Source organism: Pagrus pagrus, assembly GCF_965226575.1.
Source record: "Pagrus pagrus genome assembly, chromosome: 3".
NCBI classification, from domain to species: Eukaryota; Metazoa; Chordata; class Actinopteri; order Spariformes; family Sparidae; genus Pagrus; species Pagrus pagrus.
The window spans coordinates 743,861-771,661 of record NC_140187.1 but is presented as its reverse complement, the minus strand read 5'-3'; the positions used below and the strand labels follow the sequence as shown (position 1 = coordinate 771,661).

Sequence of the window (27,801 nt, the reverse complement as noted above, 5' to 3'; positions counted from 1 at the left end):
AGGAGGAGGAAGAGAGGCGAGAGTTTATTTCAGATTCTACATTTTGACCTTGTTTAAAGCAAATCACACGTCTTCTGTGCACCAAGCAAACTGTGATTTGTAGATCGTGAATATCTCATAAAGAAAGTGATGTGATGATGCTGTGGTGTGTGTTAGATGTAAACCTTCTTTAAAAGATGACACTGATCATCAGACGTGTGCTGTAAGTGTAGACAAAGAAGACGGAAGGTGTCGGGAAGTGTTAAAAATGAGAAGTTGTGAGACTGAAAGGAAGAAGAAATCAGAAAGATGTTGGATGAACATCGACCTTCAACATGTGGGACTGATACATCTGTAAAATCTTGTACAATCACAACTTGGCAACCGTAGCTGGGAAATATATTTTGTATCCTGTTTGAATTGTGGCATGAATGAGACGTGTGATGTCAATTTAAAAGATATTTTTTCCACTTGAGTCATAAAACTAGTCCGAGACTCTGAAAGTACGTGTAGAGTGAGACGTCTGAGACGTTTGGAAAAAGGCAGACACTTAAATAAAAAGAACTTGGCAGGTGATTGGACGAACCATCTGTCCATCAGCGTCCATCACGGTCTGACTTCAACCAATCAGATACCAATAGATCAAAGAGTGAAAACGTGTCCTCAGAGTCGTTCTTTGTTCATCTGTAATGAAATAAACTCTCCAGCTCTGTTAGCACTGCTGCTACAGCAGCTACGCTAACCTCTGGATGAGCCGCCATGTTGTTTCAAACCAACAGTTGCTTCTCTTGCTGGTTGTCACATCTAAGCCACGCCCACAGCTGACAGCAGGTCCTCGGTGGACTCTGATTGGTTCGTGTGTTTGGCCACTAGCTGCTGATGTATTGAGTGAAATGTGAGCGTGCTCACTGCAGACGTCACACTCAGACTCTGTTTGTGCTGACTTTGTGTTTCCTCGGCTGCTGTTTAACGGTCGCGCTCACTGTGACCTGGAAAACTGAATAAGCATATTTGATCTGCCAAATAAAGAGCTTTAATTATCTCCTCGTCACACTGACATCAGCCTGAGGACTGTTAGCTCTGACCTCAGAGCAGCCAGAAGAAGACACTCTTCAGGTTGCATGTGGACACAGATGAGGCACTTTGTATATTAAATACCTTCCATCCAAAACTGAATTAAACATTTACAAATACATTTAATTTAAATGATCATTACTGCAGTCATGTCCTGAACGTGTGTGTGTGTGTGTGTGTGTGTGTGTGTGTGTGTGTCTGTGTGTCTGTGTGTCTGTGTGTGTGTGTGTGTGTGTGTGTGCGTGTGTGTGCGTGTGTGTGTGTGTGTGTGTCTGTGTGTGTGTGTGTGTCTCTGTGTGTGTCTGTGTGTGTGTGTGTGTGTGTGTGTCTGTGTGTGTGTGTGTGTGTGTGTGTGTGTGTGTGTGTGTGTCTGTGTGTGTGTGTCTGTGTGTGTGTGTGTGTGTGTGTGTGTCTGTGTGTGTGTGTCTGTGTGTGTGTGTGTGTGTGTGTGTGTGTGTGTGTGTGTGTGTGTGTGTCTGTGTGTGTGTGTGTGTGTGTGTGTGCGTGTCTGTGTGTGTGTGTGTGTGTGTGTCTGTGTGTGTGTGTGTGTGTGTGTGTGTGTGTGTGTGTGTGTCTGTGTGTCTGTGTGTGTGTGTGTGTGTGTGTGTGTGCAGTGGGTCGACTGGTCGTCTGTCTCCTGGTGCTCAGAGCTTCTCCCCATTCATCATCTCTAATGAGGCGAAGCCCTTTATGAGACCCAGCAGGCGCTGAGGACAGCCGCGCCCTCACACAGTCCTCCTGCCTTCATGTATGATGCATCTCTGCCGAGCCTCGTGGGAAATCAGCACTGCCAGTGTTCGATCAGATATGGACTCACATGTATGGACTCCACAGACAGTTTCTCCTGAAATACAACATAAAGTTTTCTCACGCGCTTTAAATGTTCCTGGTGACTGAAGCTGATGTCTGCAGTGAAAAGCACAATAGTTTCATCTCAAACGCAGTGTCGTTGAATACTACAGTACTTTTACTACCTCTACTTATACTGTCTTGTTGGCAGCATGACTATGAAAATATTATCTTCTTTATAGGAGATTTTAACAGAGCGATGATCTTCCAGGTTATTTATTGTTTCTGCTGACGGCACAGAAACCTGCAGAATGTGAATTTGTGATGTGCAGACGTCCTCGTGGGGCAGCAGCAGTTCAGCGTTGTGTTTGGAGAGCGGTGGGATTTCCAGCATGGATAACATCTGTGCTTGTTTGCGGTCCCATGTGATCGACCCAGGTCTGAATCTCTTTGATCGCGCTTGTAAAACTGAAAATAGCTGCAGTCTCCAGAGTTCACAGTCACAGGAGCACCAGGATGACTCCCACCGTTACAGCAGAGAGCTGTGGACTATTAATCAAGACTGTTACACACAAGCAAACATTTCATCGTGCAGAGACTTTATCCCCCCGATCATTTACATCAGCATGGTTACAAACCTTTACACAAGCTCACAACTTCTGCAAAAATAGAGAAGAGAAATGTAGTCAGATGAGATGTTTGAAGAAGTGGATGATGGAGAGGACAGAAATGAGGATCAGATGATGTTAAACATGAGGAAGAAGGTGAAAAGAGCCGAGAGGACAGAAAAGGAGATCTGGTTGAAGTCTGTCGAGGTGAAAGTATCTCCACTCCGCAGGCCTCAAGAAAAGGAGGATAGTAAAACCATGCATGGAGGACGAGGATATGAGCAAGTGATACCATCAGCTGAAGAGGGAGCAGGAGGGACCGTGTCATCGGACAGAGCTGGTCGAAACCTGAGTTCATTAAAGGAAGAAAAAACAATAAGAAGTCAGAGAGTATATTTCATTATTCTGCTTGTTAGAGCACGAGTTGCCAGCAGGCAGTCCTGAGCGTTCAATCAACAAAGTCATTAGGAATCAAAAATGTCTCGTGTTTTCTTTTCACTTCAGTGGTTTTAATGGTTTTCAGGAGGGTCAGAGAGACGCTGCTGGTCGTCACCCGAGGAGTAAAGCTGCTGTACTGATCCTCACCAAAACAAGTTCTCATGAATCCTTCAGATCAGACAAACATGTTGGATGTATTTCCCTCCACACTAAACATCTGCAACGATGATTCTTTCTTCTTTGTTTTAAATTTGAAGTCTTTACTTTTCTAGCTAACAGCACAGTTCACAGTTACACACCGGAGATGTGACGAACAAATGACACGAAAATACCAAAATACCTGCAAATATTTAGCATCAAAACCGCTCACACCAGCAGGGACCCGTATTTGCGATATGCCCTCCAGTTTGAATAATTTGGGCTACGCTTAGTTCACGTCAGGTTTGGTCAGTCAGTTAACCGGGCAGCGCTTGGATACTACAATACCCATGAGCCTTGGCTGCTGCTGTTGTGGAGAAGAAGCCAGTCAGTGGCGCTAATCAGTGACTTTGTCATTTAATGTAAGAACAGAAGACAGATCACATTCATCAAAAACGACACTTTAATCTTTAGTTTCCTGCGCCACTAAATTTCAAGCTCTGTGATTGGATGTTTGGGGGATGTTTATATATAAAGCACCAATCAGACACAAGGCATTTCAAAGTGCTTTACAGAGACATAGAAATTAAGACATTAAGACATTAAGACAATTATGAAATGGCATTTAATAGCCAACTGAAACAAAAGCCAGCGCATAAAAAGTTGCAGATTAAAAAGCAGTTATGAAAGTCATTAGCTGACTTCTCTCCTTCAGTTATGAAATAGTAAGTGGTTGCATGTATTTGGAGCTTTAATCTAATTTTCCTCTCAGACACAAGCAACCATTCGACTCATCTGGGACTCATTTTCTCGTCGAAGGACACGTGGACATGCAGGACATACATACAGTACGTCCACAGGCGTCTTCTACCTTTGACTCTTTAATCAGAGATGCAGATGTTGGTCTTTTTGTTGTGATGATTCAGTTTCCGTCCAACAGGAAAGAGGAACAAGATGTTAACAACATAACGTCTTGAGATCGGTCACCTCGTCTCTTTGCAGCCGGCTCCTCTCTAACAGCCTCTCTCACTGATGTGTTAAGTCCACAGCAGTTTTCTGCTCCTGTGAAATGTTTGTGAAGCCAAAAGTCCAATCTGCAGAGGTGAGCAGGGACATGAGCTCGGGGAGGAGAGACTCAGTGGACAGCCTGAGGAAGGAGAGGACGAGGAGACTGATGGCCTGATGGACACTGAGAGGCTGGATGATGAAAGTCACATTGAGCTGCTTCCTCCCAGCTCCCCCTCAGTGGAGAGGACGAGCAGAGGTCCTGATCTGACCGTCAGCTGTCTGATACGTTTCCAGCAAAGCAGACATGATTGGATTGAGACACACACACACACGCACACACGCACACGCACACGCACACGCACAAACACACACACAAACACACACAAACACACGCACACAGTCACATATGTAGTCTAAACACACGCACAAACACACACACAAACACACACGCACACACACAAACACACACAAACACACACACACACACGCACACAGTCACATATGTAGTCTAAACACATGCACACACACACACAAACACACACAAACACACACAAACACACGCACACAGTCACATATGTAGTCTAAACACACGCACAAACACACACACAAACACACAAACACACACACAAACACACACAAACACACACACACACACGCACACAGTCACATATGTAGTCTAAACACATGCACACACACACACACACACGCACACGCACAAACACACACACAAACACACGCACACACACACACACACACACACACACACACACACACACACACACGCGCACACGCACAAACACACACACAAACACACACAAACACACGCACACAGTCACATATGTAGTCTAAACACACGCACGCACACACACACACACACACACACACACGCGCACAAACACACACACAAACACACGCACACAGTCACATATGTAGTCTAAACACACGCACGCACACACACACACACACACACACACACACACGCACATGCACAAACACACACACAAACGCACACAAACACACACACAAACACACACAAACACACGCACACAGTCACATATGTAGTCTAAACACACGCACACGCACAAACACACACACAAACACACACACAAACGCACACACAGTCACATATGTAGTCTAAACACACTCACAGACGTATCTTGTGTCACAAATACATTTCAGACTTGATTTACTGTTCATGCAGGATGTAGATATTTTCACATACTGTAAACTGTAAATATCGTTTAATTTTTTTTAATTTCCTCCTCTAATGTTACTTTAATTAAATATTCTGTGTGTAGAGTAAAACACAGTCCTGAGTTATTTAATGTCGATAAAACTAAACCTTGAAGCTCAAACCCACAAACCCTGTCGTCACGTAATCGCCAGTTAAGAGTATAACGTCAGACTTCGCCCACATTAATGAGGAGAACACACACAAGGTTTCATTTCTAATCTTTAATAATATAACATCACAAAGCTGACAGAGTAGTTGGTGAAAAATCAGCCCAAATATCACTTTACAGAAAATGTTGCTGCACAATGCGACCAAATCAATATAAAACATGAAACACAGCCTGAGACGCATATTAAAAAATATATCACAGCATAACATGTATGAGACGGCCTTCAAACACCGTCATATGATGACCGATTGAAAAGGAGTAAATACACATGAAAGACATTTAAAGGGCCAAACACACTCAGCCTGGCCGATGTCGCTCTCTCACCGGACCAGGACTTCATGGTGAACCAGTCCGGCCTCGTTGATGTGTTAATCATGTCAGCGGTGGTTAAACCTCGTCAGGAGGCGTCTCGTCGACAGTCAACACGGGACTGTCCAGACTGAAGAGCGTCTCCACGGGCGCTTTGAAGGTGTCCTGTTGAATTTCACAGATATCAGAGGAGGTCTGGTGATTATTGTGCAAGCAGGCTGAAACATTCGGCTGAAATTCTCACTGCACTCGGGCCTTTTAGCCTCTCACAGGTCGGCTTCATCAGGTTTGTATCAGGCAAACAAGCAAGCATGAATATTGCACTTATGTCAGATGGAAGATGATACGACAAAACTTATCCTGAAGATAAGATAAAACTTTTGGGATCTTCTGCTTCTCCCCATCAGATACGTTTTGTTGTTTGTCTCAGTGTGTCTGGACGCTGACGCTGTGCTGATGGTCAGGAGGTCAGGAGGTCAGGAGGAGACGCATTCAGTAAGCTGACCCCTGTCTCGACCAGCCGCCCTGTCACTTCCCATTAATGATCACGGACGCTGTCATTGAACGCTGTGACGCGTCGTGACCGCCGTTAGCTTCCATTTCAAATTAGAGAAGTCGAGTTGATTGGCAGCTTGTGTTGGTCATCAAACGGCTGTGAGCTGACAGCCTGCAGGGTGAAGGTGGACAGAGGACGCAGTGTAGCACGATAAGACCTACAAGATGAAGACTGGAGGCATTAACATGGTGTCTTCTGTCTTTATTAAAGCACGATGGCAGCGTGGCTTTGTGGTGGTGATGTCCGTCTGTCTGTCAGTCTGCAGCCGCTTTCCAGTTGAAACTGCTGCATTCCATCCAAATGTAGAAAATAATACTTTATCAACATTTATTGTGAATTATCTGTCATTCAGAGATTTTGTTGAGGCTTTTTAGTGATGATGGAGCTCAAATTATGATCAACACTTGTGTAAATGTAGGTAAAGTCTACACAAGTTTGTATTTATGACGTGTGGGATGTAGCGACTGGAGACATGAAGTGGATTCGTCACAGCTGTGCTACATGTGATCTTCTGACCGCTGACTAACAGCTGTAATGCTTTTCATATTGTGAAGTTTCTACACTTCACTGCAGCTTAAATGTGAAGAAATGAAAATAAAGAACAGATGAAACCAGCCGAGGAGAAAAGAAGGAGAGCGAGGCAGCAGAGAAATGTTGGAACAGATACGGCATAAATGTTTTAATCTTTCCAACAACTTAGCCCTGGAAAAATTTCACTCTCGTGGGAAATCGCTCTTATTCCAGTTTTTGGGCCTCATCATGAATATTTCATGGTTCAATCTCACAGATGCTTGTTTTGATGCAGCTGAGCAGCTTCACGCTGACAAAGAGGAGCTGACGGCGCAGCTGAGGTCCTCAGTTCACACCGCCGACTAAAAGCTGAAGGAACTGCATTTAGATTTGGAAAAAATCATCATCAGTAAATCTATTCATTATTTAAATGTCAACAAATGCCTCTAACGAGTTCTCAGCAGCATCTTCACATTATCTGTTCAGTCTGAGGAAAAGTCCAAAAACAGAAGTTTGTACTTTTACAGAACAGTGAAGAGCGTTTTTGTTTGATAAATCACTTCAGTGATGGCTGTGATCAAAGTTTCTGATGGTTCATATTACGAGCCGACTGTATATCTCTCAGCATCAGTGGCGTGTTTGTCTTCTCATGTGTTGGGTTGAGTTTTATATTCTATAGCAGCTCTTCACATCATGGCTGCATCATGCCTGAGGACACAATGCTATTTTACCCGTTGCAAGTAGAGTAGCAATGCTAAAGACTGCAAGCTAGCAAACATGGGTGTAAAAAATAAAAGATTTTAATGTTAAAAAAACATCAGATTTGTAGGAAATGTCCAGAATTTGAAGGTAGCTCCAGAACTGTAGGAGGCAGCGTAAATGCTTGCTGCTGCTCACGACTCTGGGCCGGATACTCTTTGTAGCTTTGGCTGCAGTGATTAGCTTCTGTCGGCATGTAGCTCAGTTAGCGGTGGAGCTAAGTGGCTCTATTAGCTGACACATCCTGAGATGATTGGGGGGAATCACGGCGAGCAGTAGGGCTCAAAGTGCAAAGTGGTATTAGGAGACAGGACGGGCCAGGGCTAGCTGGCTAGCATGCTGATTTCAGCAGACGTCTCTGTGACACTAAAATTGTGACTGTGTTGGACGCAGCACAGAGACGGTACACGACAGGTACTGCCGGGCTTTTGTTCCGGGTCACATTTTATTGTGAATACGTTCTCTGTGTTTCAGGCTGTCCACCTTCTTCTCCTCACTCCAACACTTCTGTCCTCTTTTCTTTCATGCATCTTCTTTCCAATCTGTCCATTTTCCTCTCGGTCTCTGAGCCCGTCCTTTTCTTTTGTCTTCTCTCTCCGTCTCATTCCAGCCTCATTTGTTTGGAGGCACTTTGACCCACTTAGGCCAATCGCTGCCATTTTCTCTTCAGCTCGTAATTTATTTTCCAATTGCTCGAGCTCTCTTTTTACTTTATCGCCTGTTGTTTCATCGTCACGCCTCCTTTTCCCTCCTGTCACCAGAGCAGCTTTTTCAGAGTAATGTGTCGAGTTAAACTATGTTCAATAAAACTTTTTCTCCGATTCATTCTCGTCTCAAAGACCAGCATTAACTCCCTTTCCATGCTTATTTCGAGGTGGCAGAATGAAGGCTGGAGAAAGATGAGTCAGGTAAAAGAGGAGAGTGACAATCAACAAGCGTCTTCACTGACGAGTTAATGGCTGCATGTTCAGACCATCATTACCCACAATGCTCTGATTTCTGCTGCTGATTGGGAGATGGGACACCAGTGATGTTTCAGTGGCAGACACAATAGATGCTAATCCCACTACATGATGTATGAAACTAAAGAGCACTGTAAAGTTCTCAGTCAGTTTTTATCACGTATTCATATCTTGTTTGAAATCTCTGAGATCCAACAGATCCAGTAAAGAGACTTCACCGCTCTTCTAATTGGTATTTTAGTTTGTTATTTCCGGAAAATGTGAAATATGTTGATGACTCATCGTGCACTCTGGTGTTTTGTGTCCATTAAACGCTTTCTTCGTTTGAACGACGCTGCTGTGGATGTTTCAAGAGACGGATGCCGTCAGTGTTTCTGTGGATCGACATCACAGATGTCACCGTTGTAACTTTCATCAGTGGTTCAGGTGAAACTGGATCATATTTTGGGGTGACAGTATTTTCTGGTGTCCTCTGGTTGTCCATTCAGCTTTATTTGTTGCCAGTGGGCTCCTCCAGTCGGGTCGGTATGCAGACTCAGAGCAACGCACAGTTACAGCACTGTAACTACTGGCTACTAAACGCCGGTCCGTACCCGCGGCAGGTTTCTCCACAGCTGCCTGTTCTGAAGGAAACATGTGGGCCTGACTGTGCTGAAGCGAGCAGCTTTACTCTGCTGTTTCATGGACACTTGTCAAGATACAGTAGCGAACATGGAAAATGATGTTCATGTCATCATACCGGCTAAAGACGTTTCTCTGAATTTGACCTAAAGCAGATTTTACATTCAGATGTAACAAAGCCCAAAACCCCTCCTGACTCGTCTTCATCTGTTCCTGTGTGCAGCTCCTGCAGCAGGATTCACAGATCAAAAGAATCAATGAGACATAATTGATTCTTTTCACCCTCCTTTCATTCGTGTGACCGATTAAACAATGTGTCTGATAATTGTGTGAAATGAAACCTTAATGCTACGTTAGCAGCTGAAACACAACCTGTTTGCAGCGGAGGGCGGTCGGTGGTGAACTGTACAGTACAAGTGTCGAGCTTTCTGTCAGAGTTTGGTGTGTTGACGCTCAGTAAATAGTCAGCAGACACTGAAGTGCAGCATGCAGATACATTTGACCCGGAGTTGACCACTGCCATCGCCGCGCTCCTCTAACAAGCTCGCTCAGCCTGTATGTGTTCTCCCTCGGCCTGAATACAAAACAGCGCTTTGATATTCTGCTGATGGCTCGGGTGTGAAATAGCTCTGATGATGAAAGCGTCTCTTTCTCTCTTTATGATTCATCCACACTCAAAGCAAACCATTTAGAAGTTATTTGATCAAACACTGTAAAATATGCATGATGTTTCTACAGATTTAAAGCGTTTCTACGCGACATGGTTTCAGGGATAATGTCCATGTTCTTCACCAAAATCTGTCTTAATCCAATCAGCTTCCTCTAATACGATTCCAACATGACCTGAAACCAAAAGAGCATTTTTCTGCTTTTCAGTTGAATAATAATCTAATTAAAAACATTCAGTCTGTGCTGATCCTGATCCGGGTCAGTTTGTCAGAACTTGAAGCTCCTGCAAACATGTTTTCTTTTTAACTCAAACTCCAGAGGAAATGTTGGCTGAGCATGTTTCTGTAAAACCACAGATGAGTTCAAACTGAACGTTTCTTCATGTTGAATTTTATTTCTCCCTTCTCGCTCTGGTTAGGGTTAGGCACAAACTCCACTTGGTTAGGGTCCGAAAACGTCACAGTTTGGATCAAAATACCTGTTTTGGTCGCCACGATCACGGATGGAGATGGTCCGACTTCTCCTGAGAAATATCCATTTTTGTTCACTACAAAAACTGCTGGAAATGTCTCCGGTGGTGTAACTCAAACTGCAGTCGGCTGTTCAGCTGCCTTGTTGGCTGTAATAACATTTATTAGCGTTCTCCTGAACAACTGAAGTAACTGAGGACTTTTCTTGAAGCATAAAAAAACAAGAAATGATTTTACCTACACCCTCAAACTCATGCAGACGGGCTGCATGCTAACACTGTTAGCTCAGCAGCTACAGTGAAGATTTGAGCTTAATAAAGGCTGTAAACATGGTCTCCTCAGATCAGTGTGATCTCTGTGATCACAGCAGACCAGCTGTATGGAGACATCTGATTATATCATCAGGAGGAGACGATGGCTGAGCCTGACTTTATATCATCAGGAGGAGACGATGACTGAGCCTGATTTTTTTATCTTTTCCTGTGAGGATTATAATTTAACTTCCTTCCATCATTGTGTGAAATGTGACTCAGTCTATTTCTAACAAGTGGAAGTTAATTCCTGGAGTCTCAGTGACAAACACAGATGAATTCATTAATTTTTCCAGTTCCAGGTAAATGTGATTGAAAAGAAAGAATGGAGGACCATCAATCAAATCAAATCAAATCAGAAGGATAAAATAGTGTTTCTAAATTCAGCATCTCTGCCAAACCCCATCCTGTCCATTTATATAGTTAACTTTCTTTTAGACTCTCTTCATCCTTTTTTTCTTCTTCCTGTCAAAGTAAGAGCTCCTGTATTTCCTCAGACTTTCTTCTTCCTCATTTATTTTGAAACAGCAGAAACTTTACCAGGTTCCTTGTGTGAACACTGAAAGTACATCAGGGGGAAGGTTTGAAGTGCTTTCTGCCTGCAGTGTGAGAGGTTGTGTCGTAGATGATCTGTGGTGTATGTGTGTGTGTTGGGTGGAGACACAGAGATGTGGAGAGAGTGACAGAAACACAGACTGACACTTCTTCTTCTCTTGTTTTTTTTTTTCTCCTTCACACTGAAACAATCTCACTTCCTCTTCGGCTCTGAAATGAAGATAAAAATGTAGCACTGAGGTCGGAGGGTCAGTCCTTTGAAACGAGCTCCCTCAGGACCGGAGCAGCCAGAACAGTCAGATCCAGTTAGAAGAAGTCCACGATGGCATTTAGAGTTTCCTGCTCCACCTAAACTTTAAAGACTTAAATGGCCTCGCTCCGTCCTACCTGTGTGTTTGAAGTCTGAACTCTCTGCTTCAAAATCACTTCTTTTTTTTTTCAGACGCGCAGTTTTGAAATTTCTTTTTGAAAGGTTATTACACATCTCGGGTCATTTCAACTTTAAAATGACTGTGGAAACTTTAATGAAACCATTTCCTTCCGTGTAAAGTGCTGTCGTTCCTAATACAGGAAGAAAAATACTCAGTTTCTCAGAGAAGAAGCCGCTACGGGAGCGAAGCCGCTACGGGAGCGAGGCCGCTACGGGAGTGAAGTCACTACGGGCGCGAGGCCGCTACGGGAGTGAAGCCGCTACGGGCGCAGCCGCTACGGGAGCGAAGCCGCTACGGGAGCGAAGTCACTACGGGAGCGAGGCCGCTACGGGAGTGAAGCCGCTACGGGCGCAGCCGCTACGGGAGCGAAGCCGCTACGGGAGCGAAGTCCCTACGGGAGTGAGGCCGCTACGGGAGTGAAGCCGCTACGGGCGCAGCCGCTACGGGAGCGAAGCCGCTACGGGAGCGAAGTCACTACGGGAGCGAGGCCGCTACAGGAGTGAAGCCGCTACGGGAGCGAAGCCGCTACGGGAGCGAAGCCGCTACGGGAGCGAGGCCGCAGACAGTTTCAGACATTGAAACATTTTTTTTTCTTACTCCTTAAAAAATTCTCTTCTCTGCTGTTTGCTGCCACAAACCTGTTGATGGTGTTTTCATCTGAAGTTAATAGTTTATCATTTGGTTACGTTCCAGAAGGCTTAGTGAACAGAATTACTTAAAGAAATACACCAAAAACAGCCTGATGACTTCTGCAACCCAAAAATGTCAGCTCAGTATGTTTCTGTAAAACCACAGATGAGTTTGTTTGTTTGTTTGTTTAGGTTGAATTTTCAATTTCTCTCTGCATAACCAACTCTGTGTTTATGCTCTGGTTAGGTTCAGGCACCAACATCACCTGGTTAGAGTTAGAAAACTTCATGGTTTGGATTAAATTACCTGTTGGTTCAGCTGCAGGTGACTTATTGACTTCCTGTGAAAAATTGCAGGTGTCCAGGTGTGTGACTCGACCTGTAGTTGGCTGGCTGGCGGCCTCGTTGGCTGTAATAATTATATAATTATATTCTGGCCACTGGACTGATCTAAGAGCATTGATTTAAAAAAATATTAATCAGTTGAGATGGTCATTAATGGTAAAAGAAGAATTGTTAAGTATATTTTACTAAATGTGAATTTTAATATGGAATCTGACTCAGTGTGATTAATTGTTGTCAGTTTGATAAATCTAACATTCGGCTATTAGACCGTTGTTGTATTATATGAATATATTTGTAAATGGAGACGATTAATTAAATTAATTTTCACCATGAATCTTCCCCAGTTGGTTTCTGACATTATAATTAATTTATAATAGTTTAGTTTAAATATGCAAATGATGCTATCTTATTAAATATGCATGTATTTAACTAAATGTATTTCAGACATTTTCACTCCATTAGTCTAAGAGAAGATTTGTTACAGAAGCAAAACAGTCCAAAATTAAAAAATGACAAAAATCTAACCCATAAATAAATTGATGACGTAAATCCAGAGTGATTGTGATCGTACTGGGAGGACTTAAGTTCAGTTACAGTCGTGAACACTCTGACCAACACGTCCATCGCTGCTGCTCCAAAACACAGATTTCATCTCATATAATGTTTATCGATTAACTTATTCATCTTTAAAAACTGTGTCGTGTTCATGTGCAGGTTTATTTCATTGTATTGGTGACAAATCCCCCATTAAAGGGTTAAATACTCCTGGAGCAGACATGGCCGCTGTAGCCCGTCGGGCCCTGTGTGGTGCTGTACAGCAGGAGACTTATGGGGTTGTGATAAGCTCCTCTGGATCCCGACACTGTGCTCGCTTCCAGCGGTCGTTCTGACCATTCAGCCCTGACAACAGCCTGGCAGCGCCTCACGCTTCGACCTTGTAAGTTTTGACACTCGCCGCCATAACTCCAGAACTCAGTGGTCGGAGTGGAACGAGGCCATAACTCAGGCCACTGCCTGGCCTGCTACACACACACACACACACACACACACAGATGTGGACATAGTTTAAGTGAAGAATGATCACCTGGATCAATATTTAGTCATGGGTAATACAGATAAATTCTCTGGTTGGCTCTGAGCGGCGGTGTCGTTAGTGGAGGAGCAGCAGAGGAGGCAGTAAGTCGCAGGTCTTTATGTCGCTGTCTGCTCAGGGATCCTCCACAGACGAACGATTCGGCTGCTGCTCGTTGACAGACGTGCGTCTCAAGGTCGTTAACGACGGTTTCTTTGGACGCTTGCTGGAAACTTTACAGGATTGTGTGAGACCTTAAGAACCAGTTCAACTGGATTTCTTAAACCAGAAACCAATCCGGGTGGAGGATTACAGGATTTCACTCTCTCCCCCAAGCAACTGTAAAGTCAGTGTTGGTGGACGTGCACACACAAAAATAAGGAAGTACAATCTGTAGTTTATACACCAGCCCTAAAGTCCAGCAGACGACAAGAGGAGACAAACCACTGAAGGCATGTTGAGTAGAAAGGTCTGTAATGCTGCAGATGGTGGTTGTATGACTGATATCCCGCCCCTCCCCCCCAAAAGCCAATCGTCATTTTGAGGCAAAGTCACCCACATTTTTAAGTGTTTGTTTATCAATACATGCAGTTTTGCCAAGATGGCTGCTGAGTGGCAAGTCCTTCCTCAAAGGGCTTTGATACCACCAGCACTGCAGTGATGCGCAGCTCCGTGAGATCAGCAGATTCTCTTTAAAGGGTATTCAACATTTTAGCCTCGTCACAGATAAACAGTGAAGTCAGCTGTATGTGAAACTCTGTGAGCCTCACGTCTCCACTGACCCAGGATCTGCTGTGAAGCTCCTCGTACAGCTGCAGCGGATGGATGGATGGTTTACATCCAACATGTGATGGAGGAACACGTTTCTGTTTGAAGGGACACGACACCACCGACCACTCTGATGGAGCCGTCATGCTCCAGAGGAGATATTACAGGCTGATCAATAGCTGTGTGTGTGTGTGTGTGTGTGTGTGTGTGTGTGTGTGTGTGTGTGTGTGTGTGTGTGTGTGTGTGTGTGTGTGAGAGAGATATACAGCTATTCATCAAGTAACATGTTGGACCTGCACCACTGCACTGAGGCATGATGGGAGCTCTTCAAGAGGATTGAAACAAAAGCAGTTTTATTATGTGTCCAGTTGTTGGTCTGTGTCCTGTTGTTGGTCTTTGTCCTGTTGTTGGTCTTTGTCCTGTTGTTGGTCTGTGTCCAGTTGTTCGTCTGTGTCCAGTTGTTCGTCTGTGTCCAGTTGTTGGTCTGTGTCCTGGAGAAAAACATCAGATACATTTTTCTTTCCTTCAAGCTTCAGCTGCGTCTCTTCTCACTAAGACTTTAATGCTAATGTGTATCTGCTGCATACGTAAATCCAAAAAGTACATTAAAGTAAAGTAAACAGCCTCCCGCAGCAGTCTCACGAGACTAATCAAGCAGAGATTTGAAGTTTGCTTTTCTAAGCGCACTGATCTCTGATTCTGAGATTCTGGTACTGAAACCTTCCTGTTCGCTCGTCTGACTTCAACCTCGTTCAGTCGACATGTGGAACGAGTCCAGCTGCCACGTTCAGCGTTTCTGCTGCTCCACCGTCGTCTGAGTACGCTACAACCAAACTGCTACTATATATACATACATATGTATATATATATATATATATATATATATATATATATATATATATATATATACATATGTATATATATATATATGTATATATATATATATATAAACACATATGTATATATATATACATACATATGTATATATATATATATATGTATATATGTATATATATATATATACATATATATATATATATATATATATATATGCCTGCCTAGAACCGGCCCTGCTTCTCACTGACAGTATAATCCTGTAAATTTAAAGGATGTATACTACATTAAAATACTGTGATTTTACAGCAACATATTCTTCTGTAGATTTAAAGAATACATACAACCTTTGCAATAATGAGATCTGGGTTACTGTGGTTCTGACCCAAAGACAAATGTTTTATTCATCTGTTGAATAAAATGTGGGGCTTTCTGCTCGTACGCACTTTTGATCCGGCACACTTCAGTTTCTCCATGAATCTGAGATGAGGAGTCATGTTGGTGTATGATGGAGGCTTTGTGGTCTGAAATATCTGAAGTGTCTTCGTCTTTGTCCTTCCTGAGACGAGTGACGGAGCAACATAATAACATTTCACTGCTGTTGAAACTGAATGACATGAAATCTAATCAGAGACGGATCTGAATGTTAAACCTTAATCATCAGGAATACATTAATGTCAGAGACTTAATGAGTCAAGCTGAGGTGGAAGAAGTACATTTACTCAAGTACTGATGTGAGGTACTTGTCCTTTACTTTAGTAATCTGCTCCACTACATGTATTTTATTGGTAACTGGGTAAAAAGAAAGAAATACTGATTCCAACCAACCGAGAAATGCTGAATATCAGATCTAATAATCAGCTCTGATAATAAAAGTAAGTAGAGGACTGAATATAAGTCCAGTGTGAACCCACACTCTGTTGTGTCTTGTCAGACGGACTCTGTCGACATGTCTGCAGCTCCTCACCCTCGCCTCATATATCAGCTGGTAATGATCAGAAGTATCCGCTGTCGCAAACGTTTATTTTCCCTGAACGCTCTGAACGCTCCTAAAGCTCGGTGATCAGGCGATACATCAGCCGCCACTGAAGAACCCGATGAAGGAGGGTTGTCTATCAGCTCAATGTTCGTCTCTCACTTCAGAGCAGCTTCACATCGGCTGTACGTGTCAGTCTGACCCTAACAGGTCAGCTGTGTTCACTCCTGCAGCAGGCACCAGGTTCAGCGTCTCACCAGGTGATAAGACCTGAGGAGCAGTGACGTCCTCCTGAGTGACGAGTGATGAGCGTCACCCGTCTTTCAGTTGGATGATTGAACCGAAAAGGCAGCGATTGAATGTACTCAGCAACACATGTCCACAACAGAAGGAATAAAGGATGGATTTTAAAAATTGTACTGAAAAGGTTGTAAACCTGTTTTGTGAACCAATAAAATAAAACCAAACTGAGAACAGAAAGTTAATAATTGCTCTTTGTTCTGACGGAGGGATCAGCAGCACGTTCTCACTAATACAGAATTGTCAGTTTGTGTCTGGAGACAAAGAAAATCTGTCAAATGTGGTCGATGAAATGTGATGGGAGCAGTTTCAAAGTCTGCTCAGCTCCACACGACAGCTGCTCATCCGCTGATCCGCTGATCCACGTCTGATCTGAATGATTTCCTCTCCCGTGTTTATGATCTGGTGGAAAAAAAAGTTTTGCAGGATAAACTTTTGTTCTTTCATTTTTCCATTTGTGAATATTTTTTCTTTTTCAGGAGAAAAAACACATTTTTTCACGTGTAGTAGAATTTTCTTTCATGCACGGAGTGAAATAACATTTTATTTTCAAGAGGAAAATTTCTACACAAACAAAAAGGTTTTTTTTCACAGATGGAAACAAAATGAAAGTTTATGCTGCCGATTCTTTTTTCTCACCAGAATTCAAGTCATAAACACACGAGAGACAATAATTCAGACCAGACTTAGAAGATGAATCAACAGATAATAAAAGCCTCTCTGGGCTTCGGTAGCTCGATGTGTCGAGCAGCAGGAGATGAACGCTTTGTTTCCTGTCTCGTCTCTCAGCCGCTCCAACACACACTGACTGTGTTGAGTCATAAACACATGATGTGGCTGCTGCAGTCCTGCAGTACTGACAGCTACACACATCAGTCACTACAGAGTGCTGATCAATACATTCATGTGCTCAGGCTTCAGTTAGACGCCTCGCTGTATCGATGGCCTGTCACATCACGACCATCATCAGGACCGTCTACTGACGGGGCGGTGAAATATCTCCTGAGCCAGCCTCAGCTTTTATTAAACCATCAGCCAACCAGCTGTGAACTCCTGAACTCTGGAGATAACTTTGCTCCTCAGACGCTCTTTAAAATCTGATGTCTGAGCTCGATGTGGTGACGTCATGCAGACGTGCGAGACGCACAGCGGGCTGTGTGAAGTGATCAAGACGGAGATCTTGACGTGTGTTTGCTGTTAGTCAGTGACGCTGCTGTGTGACGGCCGATCTGCCAAAGTGCTCTTTGTAACCAGCGTGATATCTGATCTGACTCCTGCTTCTAGAAGGATTTCAAACCTCTGACCTGCTGCCGTTGCCTTTGTCTCGCTTCAGTGTCAGCAGCTGCATCTTAAAGGCCAAATCCTTTGTACAGGCCTCCCGCTGCTGCTCAGAAGATCCTGCATGAGCCAAATGTCAGCGTGGACGTGGGCGTTGCAAAGTGTTGGAAGACGGGCCAGAATTTTAAATTGGCACGAGCGCACTAACACATCTTCATGAAGTGATGATGAGACTTAATGAAGTTTGACAGCTGCCCCAAAGTGACATTTTCAAAAGGCAAGCAAAAGATTTGTTAGCCTCGTTAGCCTCGTTAGCCTCGTTAGCTGCGACGGTCAGCTGGTCTGTTCGGGTCAAACATCTCTTCATCGTGTCGATGGTGGTTTTTGATTTGACTTTGTGTTGTTGCAGCAGCTGATGACTGTCGAGCATTAAAGGGGAGATTATAATCTGTTTGATCACTGTACTTTCAGCTAGTAACCGGGTCAGCTGGATCTTGTGGACAGATTTCTGGACAAAGTGCTCAGAAAGTGAATCCTGTACATCCTGTGGAGCTGGCTGCTGTAACGTTAGCGTGTTGACTTCTCACTGCGACCAGGATTCAGCCGTGAATGTGTCGAACTAATCTCAGTTGTAATCTGTTGATCCTGGATCAGTAGAACGAGGTGACTGCAGCTGGCTGATGGTGCCGTTGGGGCTCGTTGAGCAAAGAAACAGAACTTTTCTGTGCAGTTGAGTGACATTTATTGAAAGGAGCAGTGCATCAGCCTGCAGCGCTCGCAGCCTTTTTCCTCACGCTTTCAAGACGACTGTGTGCAGAGAAGTCGGTAGTTTCATGAAATGTCAGGCAGCAGAGTGAAGAGCAGAGCTCCTCTTCCTCCGGTCAGCTCCATCAACGTCTGCAGCGTTTTCCTTCTTCAGGTGAACCAACTGTCACTGCTACCTGCGGACCTTTTGTACCAACTCTTGGAAGAAGCTTTAAGGCTGATTCTTAAACGCAGAATCTAATTTTAACAGGACAAACAGGAGTTCATGAAGCAGCCGTACTGTGTGTTGTGTACTGTGTGTTGTACTGTGTGTTGTACTGTGTGTTGTACCGTGTGTTGTACTGTGTGTTGTACTGTGTGTTGTACCGTGTGTTGTACTGTGTGTTGTACTGTGTGTTGACGCTGGCCTCTGTTTGTGTGTCTGCAGGTGGAATCTGTATCGCTCAGTCTCTGAAGATCCCTCACGACCACAAAGTCTCTGACTTTGATAAAATCATCCGCCTGCTGTTGGACACTCGGTACGCCCGGGCAGTCATCCTGTTCGCCTCTGACGAGGACATCAGGTAAATAACACACTAATTAAAACGTCATTAAGGCAGAACTTTGTCTGAGCTTTAATGAGAAGATATAAAGGTTGATTTAATGGTGCTGGTACCAAACTGTTTGTCTCTTCAGTGTTATTTTATGAACAGAGGACAAGAGACGTTTGGCAAGAAAAGTTCTTCATCTTCTCTTTCACCTTGTTGGTGTTTTTTCTGTTTAATATACACCAAAAAATATCCGGTCAGAACTCAGTACGGGTCAGTACAGCAGTAAGTTTAGCCGGGACCGATGTCTCATTTCAACCCAATGACCACCATCACACACCAACACATACAGGACATGTGACAGTGTCGGTGCCTGTGTGACTGCAGGGGGATCCTGAACGCCAGTAAGCGAGCGGAGCAGGTCGGTCACTTCCTGTGGATCGGTTCAGACAGCTGGGGGGCCAAAAACAGTCCCATCAACCAGCTGGAGGACGCCGCTGTGGGGGCCGTCACCATCCTGCCGAAGAGAGCCACCATCAGCGGTACGTCCACCGCTCGTGTGTTTTATTGTTGTGTGTGAACGTCATGTGTCAGAATGTGTCTGTTGTCTCTTGGGTTCTGTGGTCCGTTTCTTTCATACTCAAGTTGTTAAATCTGCGGCGCTGACGGGACACGTTCTCCTCTCTGCTGCTGGAAATCTCAATCACCACTGAGAACATTCACTCTTCACATTTCTTGGTTTCCTGTGACACTAAATTGCAGAGGAATCTTCTGATGATGATTATACGTCATCATCATCATCATCACCATCATCATCATCCTGCCAGAGAGGCACCATCAGCACCATCAGCGCCGCTGCAGAACTGCGTCAGTCCTGCAGGGATTTTAACTTTCACTCTCACTCTCCTCAGACAGCCGCTGTGCACCGTCTGACCCGGTCTGAACACTTTCTGCTTTGGAGAACTTGCATTTTTATTTTGGTAGAAGATAAGAATGAGAATGTATTTCTACTGATGTTCAGCAGACCACCAGACTTCAGTAAGCTGTTTGAGAGGCGGTGCTGCTCAGTCAGAGGCTTGAATGCATCTTATACAGAGCCAGCTGTCCCACACATCCTCTGTGTTGGGAAAGGATTCATGTTTTCGCTGAGATTCACGTGTTCACATTGATTTCACTCTGATGAGCAGCTGGTTCGTGTAGTTAGAGTGAAGAAGACGACGTGTTGAGTTTAAACTCTCAGTAAAGAATCACAGCAGAAACAGATCGGACCGGTACAGCTGATGACAACAGTAATAAACACACAATGCAAATCAACCACCAGCTGCCTACCAGGAGGTGACTGTCGTCATGGCAACATCACAGTGTTTCTGTCAGTACTGACATGACGTGGTGTCAGTCCAAACGCTAAAGGGTTAACAAACATATTTCCCTAAAATGTCAAACTGTTCCTTTAATCAGATAACAGTCTGAACAGGGAGGGTCAGTCGGGCCTGTTAATGTGTCACTATGAGGATTTGTGATCGGCCTCAGGCAGCGTAACTCGTGTCCTGTCGGACTGATGTCGTCTGGCAGCAGGACTTCCTCCAGTCTGAGTCAGAGTGTGTCACCAGCAGAGACTGGACCAGCAGAGACTGGACCAGCAGAGACTGGACCTGCAGAGACTGGACCCGCAGAGACTGGACCAGCAGAGACTGGACCTGCAGAGACTGGACCAGCAGAGACTGGACCACAGAGACTGGACCAGCAGACACTGGACCCGCAGAGACTGGACCAGCAGAGACTGGACCTGCAGAGACTGGACCAGCAGACACTGGACCAGCAGAGACTGGACCAGCCGTGAGCCCGTCTGTGGTTTAACCTCCATGATGCAAACACTGATTTGGTTTTCAAACAGATGAGCTGTGTTGATCTGAGAGCTGTACAGCTGCTGACAGGTAGACGCAGCTGCTTTCCCTCTGTTTTCTGTCTTTAAAGACAAGTGAAGAGAGTTCATCGTACAGACGCACCAAACGCTGATCAGAGGAAACAGAACTTCTGTTTAGGCTGAACAGACTGGTTCTGACGGCCCGGTTCGTGCTAATGACAGAGTTCAGATGAGATGCATCGGTATCACAGCACAGTTTAGTACCTACAGACAGCGTGATGTCGTATCAAACAAAGATGTTGACGAGGAGAGAAAAGTGCGTTTGTCGTGTCGGTTCTGTTAAAATGAAGCGTTGGACTTCAAATGAAATATCTTCCTTTGTTCTCTTCTTCTTGACGCGCGACGCCGACAGTGAGCAGCTTAATGAGAGGCAGCTAAATCTGATGTTCTTTTCTGGAATCAAAATCCTCCTGCACACTTAGAAAAGCCTCGTTAATCCTTCCGCCAATGTTTTGCCCTTTTTTTTCTCCTCTAAACATTTTTCACCGACGTGTGGTGAACTTTAAAGAAGTCGTGCCAGGAGCCAGATCAAGATGCAAACTTCAGGAGGAGCTGAGTGTGAGGGTGTCACCTTGGACGGGCCTTTAAGGGCCGCCGGTGGTGAACTAATCAACATCGTTCCCTTGGATGTGCTCTCTGACACCGTCTGTCCCCTCGTTCTTTGACGAATGATTAATGGAAATGGACGTTTTCTGGGCATAAAGACGGTAGGAGAGGATACTGGGCCGTGACGGGCGGTCTGGGTAGCTCAGGGAATGAGGGCGACGGACCCATTCAATCAGAGCGTATGAGGTAGAAAATAGAGGTGAGAGCGGGAGGAGTTTAACATTATGATGAGTCATAACCAGATGAACCTGCAGGGCCGTCATCCCCTGGCTCTGACACGTCTGTGCAGGTTTCCTTCACTGTGACATCACCTGCCCACACAGGATGTGTGTTAGTTTGATTAAACACAATCTCATCTGTCAGGATGAACCGAGTCAGCACAAAACTGTGATAAAGGAAACCTGACAACAAGATTTAGACACAACCAGAGCTGCTCGTCACCAGCATGTAACTACAGACAGTCAGCATTCATTCAAATCTACTTACATCAGAGCTGCAGACAGCAGCTGGTTAGCTTAGCTTAGCATAAAGACTGGAAACAGGGGGAAACAGTTAGCCTGGCTCTGTCCAAAGGTCCAGTCCACCGACCAGCAGCTCTGAAGCTCACTGATCAAAAAGTTCTGTCTCGCTTTCTTCAAAGCATGAAAATAACAAAACACTGTTTCAGGGTTTGTTCTGGCTAGCTGTTTCCCCCTGTTTCCAGTCTTTATGCTAAGCTAAGCTAAGCTAAGCTACGTTGAAAGTTGAGACTTATCGCAGGTGTTGAACCAGGCGTCTGGTGTATGAACGATGTGTGAGCACATGAAGCAGGAACGTGAGATCAGATGTACTCGTGACAGCTTCACTCATGTTTGTTTTTCAGTCAGTAAAACGTCACTCAGACGCGTTTATGAACTTAATGTGTCAAACACATCGTATATTTATATGAAACATAGTAGCGGTACTTGTTTTTACACTTATCTTCTCTCTTACTGTTGTTATCTGTAGAAACCCGGGTTCACATCCTGTTTGTGACCAGAAGTCAAGAGTGATGTGTTGTTATGTTACAGGAGGAAGTTAACTACTTAAACAGTGCAACTCACGAGACGTTAGTGACAGACTTACTACAGTTACTTCTCAAAGTCACTGCCGTTACGTTACAAAAGTCATAATATGTGAACTGTTTGTCAGCAAGCTTTATTTTTAATGTCTAACTGGACGTTGTGTGCTGCTAAGAAAAGACAGCAAGAAGGAGAAGAGACGGCCGAGGTCTGAACGACAGCATCACTGTGATCACGTGACTTCAGTGTGCAGACGTGTCTCCAGGCTGAAGTGAGGAGCGAAGCCGCTGTGACTCTGTGATTGCAACAACTAATCAGACTGTAATTTGACTCGGTGCGTTTCCTCACAGACGTCAGGTAATTGCAGTACATGCATAATGAAGAAGACTTTAGAGAACCGGGAGGAGTTTCTCCTGAACTCTCTGCTGAGATATTGATTGAACAGCACGCACACACACACACACACACACACACACACACACACTCACACACACACACACACTCACACACACTTCCTCCTGTAAAACACATCGTCTGCCTTTTTAATGACGCCATTAATCGCCGTCTCTCTGCGGGCTCGTGTCTCTCAGCTCTTTAAGTGCCGTCTCCTCGTCTCCGTCCTCTTCTGTCAGAGCTGCTCGGCTCTTTATCGGGAAACAAACAGCAACAGATCAGAACTGAGCGTCACACTGAAACTCTGCGTGATGATGAACGACTCTTCTGTTGACGGTTTATCAGCGAGGAAATACGTTCAAAACCAGGAGAAACAAACAAAATCCACTTTTTAAACCATTTTGTTCTCTTGACACGAGTCTCTGAGGACAGAGGACGTCGTCCACCGTACAGACCGTAAAGTCCACTGCGGTGATGTGACTGTGAGTTTGGGCTGTATAAATAAAACTGATATGATTTTCCTGTAAAACATTAAAGTTTATACAACAAATAATGTTTAGAACAAATATTTTTACAGTCGGCGAGTTCTGAAACACAACAGGCAGAAAACAACATGTTGAAATAACTTTTATATTAAGTCGCCTGTAGTTTGTCCTTTAGCTCGTGTTGTCTGCTGGCTGAGAGATGAAAAGCTGAAGCAGTTAGTTTGTTCATTAATAAAGATGCTTTCAAAATGTTTGCTCACGTTAAAGTCTGGAAGTTCAAACAATCGATGTTTGATATTGTGGTCAGTACTCGTGAGTTTGAGGCAGTTGCAGCTCTGTGAGGCTGAACTCACAGCTATAAATGCTAACACCAGCATGCTAACATGCGCACAGTGACAATGCTAACATGTGGATGTTAGCAGGTAAAATGTTCACATGTTAGTTTAGCTGCTCTTCTTTTCCTGTCTTTGAAGCTGGTTGGTTATACGGCTGGCTTCAAAGTGTTTGTAATATTGGTGATATAATGTAACGGGGATCGCGGCGTGAACGCTTCTACCTTGATCCCCTAACCTTAGTTTAGCATGTGAGCATGAGAGGATCACCACAGTTATCACAGTTCATCCTGAGGGGAACATGAACGTCACAGAGATGAGATGTTGCTACAGTAGTAATGTTTATCAGTTTGAACATCATCTGGAGTCAAAGAGCAGATTTCAGAGGACTTCCTGTTGGCTGAGGTCTGACCGCTGACCTTCAGACATACTGTTCCCGTCTCTGTCTCTTTTCTTCTCGGCGGTATGATGAAGTAAAATCACTTGAGACGAGGCAAAGTGTTGTGTTGTTGTGTTTCACACAGATGAGAGGACCTTGTGAGCTGAGGTCACTCCTGCAGCAGCGATGTTCAGCGAGCGTGAGCTGCTCCCAGAATAGCTTGTGACGTGTGCAGTTATCAGTGCCGAGCAGCGACCTGCTCTGTTGGCCCTCTCACCTGCAGAGCCACAGGCCAGCACCTCACCTGTGTCACCGTCACCACGGTGTGTGTGTGTGTGTGTGCGTGTGTGTGTGTGTGTGTGTGTGTGTGCGTGTGTGTGTGTGTGTGTGTGTGTATGTGTGTGTGTCATCAACCCCCTGCTTCCACATGACCGCTGCTAATGGTGGCTAGCTTCATGAGGAGCCATCTGGAGCTCAGAGCTGCTGTTTGTTTCCACTCTGCCTGGTCGACTTCACACCCTGCAAACCAAAACTCACATGTGATGGTTTCAGCGAGCGAGAACATGACCGGCACCGGGCTGCTGCTGACCTCTGAGCATTAGTAGAGCAGCTATGAAGAGTGTTTCTTCTGGGCAGCAGACTTGATGTGTAACAAACAAAAGAACCTCTCCAAGGTTCATAGAGAATGAGACTAAAGAGATCAAAACTTCAGCAACACTAGTTGACAGAACAACTTTATTATTGGACCACCGGGTTCTGTTTGTGGCCTTCATCAGAACCAAAATATCTGAAACGGTTCTCTAATGTAATAATATAATATCTTAACAGTGACTTTAGCTGGTTATAAATCATAATTTAATCCACACCTTCAAAAAAAATAAGAAATTCAAAACAGTAGCAGGACATATTGTGTGATTTCCTCCAGTATCAGTGTTTTATATAAAATGTGAGGAGGCCCGACTTCATGTAAGGTCGGGCTTATTAAGTCAGTACCTCAGTGAGCTTCAGACATGATGAGCTCATGTTAACGTTGACAATCAACAAAGACGAACGAGGACATTAGTTTATTTTATGACTCCTGATGTCTGCAGGACTTATTTTTATTCTTCTCTCTTACTGTGTTGTTTGGACCTCGTTCTCACTCCAGCACATCAGATGCAGCAGCCGGGTCAGTCTGACCTGTAGTGACCCTCCAGTCAGGAGGTGGTCGTCCAGCGTCACTGATGACTCATCATCGTGATCACAAATAGATCACACAATAAACCACAGATTCAGGATTACATGTAACTCTGCCCCTGACCTTACTGACACAGTCATAACCACAGTGTACTACATAACATGGACGTGAAGATGCACTGAGAGCTGGAAACAGGGACACAGGCGAAGACGAGATGTCTGTAATATGAACAGTTTTGTTGTGTTGCTGTGATTTGTTGCTGTGTGCGTCGTGTGAAACATCCGTGTGGCGACATTAAACAGTCTAATGGAGCAACAGTGTTTTTAAAGAAGCTGTTTATTAAAGCCGGCTCATGTTTCATCTCCTCCCTGTTTTATTGTTGTTATTATTATTATTATTATTATTATTATGTTGTTGTTGTTGTTTTTATTCAGTTTTATGTTCTCGTAATTTAACGGTCTGATTGTATTCACCTCGTCAGGTGGTGATGGGGGCGTGTCCCTCCGTCTGTCATTTCCTCTATTTCATAACCAGTTCCTTTGTTCTGCCGACATTGATCCTCTCTGAAGGCCGTCTGTCATCGGGTCGGTCCCGATCAGGTCGTCAGTAAACTTGTAGATGCAGTTGGAGGTGTGGGTCGGGACGCGGTGGTGCTGAACAGAAGAGAGCCAAGTATAAAGCCCTGAGGGGCGCCGGTGTTCAGAGTCAGGTTGGGGCGGGTCAGGAGTCCCAGATCTTTTGAGGAACAATGGTGTCGAAATCTTAACGAACCAGTCTTTACTTTCTTTATCATCTTTACTAAACACACATTATAGCTCAGACAATCAACGATCGACGGCAGTGTAAGTCCGTTTAGACCAACAGTTCCTGAAACTCATCTGCGAGCTGATGTGACGGATGTGAACATCATAATGAATGTGAGGAAGTCTTTGCTGCCGGCCCGTTCTGCTCACTGAAGTGTGCAGCGAGCGTCTCTTCAAACACTCCCAGAGGCAGAAGCTGTAATCATCGGTAAGCACCAGCATGCCCCGGTGCTCCTGTTGTGAGCATGAGTGTGTGTGTGTGTGTGTGTGTGTGTGTGTGTGTGTGTGTGGTCAGTAGTGTGTGTGTGTCAAACTCTGTTCATGAAAGAAAAACACTGAGTTGAGGAGACAGTTAGTGTTGGGAAGAGGAGGAGGAGGAGGAGGAGGAGGAGGAGGAGGAGGCGGCTGAGCTAACAGAGGATACTGTTGATGTAGGGAGGTGATACTGTGTGTGTGTGTGTGTGTGTGTGTGTGCTGCTCATCTCTGAGGAAAACATACAAAAAACACACAATCACAAACAGCATGACAAACAGTGACACTGTTCCTAATGGATCATCAGAGGATCTCTGCAGACTGTGAGCCTCCTCTCAGCTCAGTCTGCAGGATATAATGTTAGCAGGTCAAACCACAAATATGTCCAGTGACATCTGGACTTAAAGTGTCTTATCACATTCACATTATGTGCTTTGTTAGCCACCTCTGGAGGGGACGGTGGTTGTGACCAGAGAGAGAAACAGAAAATTCAACCTAAACAAACGTAAAGCTGCAACATCAAGAAACATCCAGTTCCACTTCAGTGAACCTCGTCCTCCATCTCCAGTGTTCCTGGTGTGAAATGAAGAGCGTGGGAAAAAAGTCAAGAAGAAGAAGTCACAGAACGCAGAAGTGTCTGTTAACCCACTGAAAGCACTGAGCATCAGGGTTAAAGGTGCAGTATGCAAGAACCAGCCACCATTTAAATTCCTACTCCAAACGAATGAGGCGGCCGCTGCTGCTACTGCTAACTGTAGCCACTGTTAGGTAGTTAGCTTAGTTAGCCGTGCAGCTAGCACTAGCACTCAGCTATTGTGAGAAAGGATAGGCTGGGGCTAGGTGGTTAGCATGCTAACGTCAGTAGATGTCTCTTTAAAACAAAGCTAAACGTCTCTGACGTCAGAGCTCTTATTTCTTCACATTCTGTCGATCATTTAGTTTTGTTTTGTTTTTCTAATTCTTACATACTGCACCTTTAATTACATCACTTAACGTTAATTGACTGAACGGTCTGAGGAGGGAGAGTCAAGTGTGACTCATCCAGCCGCCCGCAACTCCAGCATCAAACTCAGCGGAGCAGAGCGACTGCAGCGCCGCTGTCCAGGTGAAAACCTTCAACATGAGAATATTCTGAAAGTAGCTTCTGTAGCTGGAGTGATGTTCTGTTAGCAAACAGCTGGTTAACGTCGTTTACCTGCTGAGTAATAATATATCACACTCTGACAGCTGCTGTAGTTTTGTTTTACTACATATTTCTCATTTACTAACTTATTTTTAAGGGCACGGTCTCGTACACAAATATTTCTTGGCGGCTTCTGCTGCAT

General features: G+C 44.5%; 1 protein-coding gene across 3 annotated transcripts in view; it reads left to right on the top strand.

Annotated features, from left to right (window-relative positions):
• grm7 (glutamate metabotropic receptor 7) overlaps positions 1-27,801 on the top strand; it is a 232,835-nt gene that overhangs the window by 106,234 nt on the left and 98,800 nt on the right. For all 3 annotated transcript variants that reach the window (XM_084349688.1, XM_084349689.1, XM_084349690.1), the window contains exons 3-4: positions 18,985-19,120; positions 19,472-19,626. In XM_084349688.1, the coding sequence (XP_084205814.1) occupies positions 18,985-19,120; positions 19,472-19,626 (291 nt within the window). The remainder of the gene's footprint in view (positions 1-18,984; positions 19,121-19,471; positions 19,627-27,801) is intronic.